Source organism: Dipodomys spectabilis, unplaced genomic scaffold (genome assembly GCF_019054845.1).
Source record: "Dipodomys spectabilis isolate Male_0828 unplaced genomic scaffold, ASM1905484v1 ptg000019l, whole genome shotgun sequence".
Taxonomy (NCBI): Eukaryota; Metazoa; Chordata; class Mammalia; order Rodentia; family Heteromyidae; genus Dipodomys; species Dipodomys spectabilis.
This window is the reverse complement of record NW_024870696.1, coordinates 10,503,218-10,504,654: the sequence shown is the minus strand read 5'-3', so window position 1 is coordinate 10,504,654 and position 1,437 is coordinate 10,503,218. Positions and strand designations below refer to the sequence as shown.

Sequence of the window (1,437 nt, the reverse complement as noted above, 5' to 3'; positions counted from 1 at the left end):
TTCTTTGGGCCTGGCTTACTTCACTTAATATAATTTTCTCCAAGTATTTCCATTTCCTAACAAATGGGTCAATGTCATTCTTTCTGATGAAGGCATAGAATTCCATTGTGTATATGTACCACATTTTCTTGATCCATTCATCTACTGAGGGGCATTTGGGTTGGTTCCATATCTTAGCTATGGTGAATAATGATGCAATAAACATAGTTGTGCTGGCAGTTCTGTGTATGTGGTGCTGAAAAATTGAACCCAGGGCCTCATGCATACAAGGCAAGCACTCTACCACTGAGCCACCTTCCCAGCCCCGGCTTTTCGTTGTTGATGGAGCAACATTGGAGCAACATTCCACTTAATGGAACTGGTGGTTGAGGCCAGCCTTCTCCGTATTATCAGTGATGCCACCCCAGACATCCTTGGGCAGGTTTTAGACTCAGAATTCCTTCCTTGTCACACCACAGGTCCCCCGTCGTTTTGCCATTGCCCTCTTCATGGCCCCTGTCACATCCCTGTTTCTTAGACTGTAGATTAGAGGGTTTAACAAAGGGGTGAGGATAGTATAAAAAGCAGAGAAGATCTTGTCTTTCAGTGGCGTGTGGTAGGATTGCGGGAGCATATAGGTGTACAAAGCAGCTCCATAAAATAGTGTCACCACAATCACATGAGAAGAGCACGTGGCAACGGCCTTCTTTTTCCCCTCTGCTGACTTCATATGATGCACAGTGACAAGAATCCGGGCATAGGATGCAATTACCACTGAGAAAGGGATCAGAAGCATCACAACACAGCAAATGTACATCACCATTTCATAGATGGCTTTGTCTCCACAGGCCAGCCTCAGCATGGTGGGTGCCTCGCAAAAAAAGTGGTTAATCCTGTGGGAGGCACAGAATGGGAGACTCATGGTAATGGGAGTGAGGAGAAAGCTATCCAATGCACCACCGAACCAAGAGCTGGCCAAGATCAACCAGCAGACACGCCGACTCATGAGGACCGGATAGCGAAGGGGATTGCAGATGGCCACATAACGGTCATATGCCATGAGCCCCAGCAGGAAGAACTCGGCTCCCACAAAACCCATGTAGAGAAAGTACTGGAGTGTACAGGCAATGAAAGAGATGGCCCCCTTGCCTATTAGATAATCTGCCAGTATCTTGGGTACGATGGTGGAGATGTACATCATATCAATGAAGGAGAGGTGGCTGAGTAGGAAGTACATAGGAGTATGGAGGAGAGGGTCTGTGTGGATCAGGAAGACCATGACCCCATTTGCGATCATGGCCATGAAGAAGATGATACAAATGACACTGAAAAGGAACCCTGCAGTTTTCTTATGAGTGAAGAGCCCCACAAGGGTGAAGTCACTGGAAAATGTCTTGTTTCCATCCATAGTGTTGCATTTGAACTAGAGCCAGAAAAAGAAAAGTGTGGAGTGTATAA

At 46.5% G+C, this 1,437-nt stretch overlaps 1 protein-coding gene across 1 annotated transcript; it reads right to left on the bottom strand.

The window, feature by feature from the left end:
• Window positions 1-430: 430 nt before the first annotated feature.
• LOC122103899 (olfactory receptor 2T6) lies at window positions 431-1,387 on the bottom strand. Its single transcript, XM_042674585.1, has one exon. The coding sequence runs from the start codon at window positions 1,385-1,387 to the stop codon at window positions 431-433; it is 957 nt and encodes a 318-aa protein (XP_042530519.1).
• Between the last annotated feature and the right edge of the window lie 50 nt (window positions 1,388-1,437).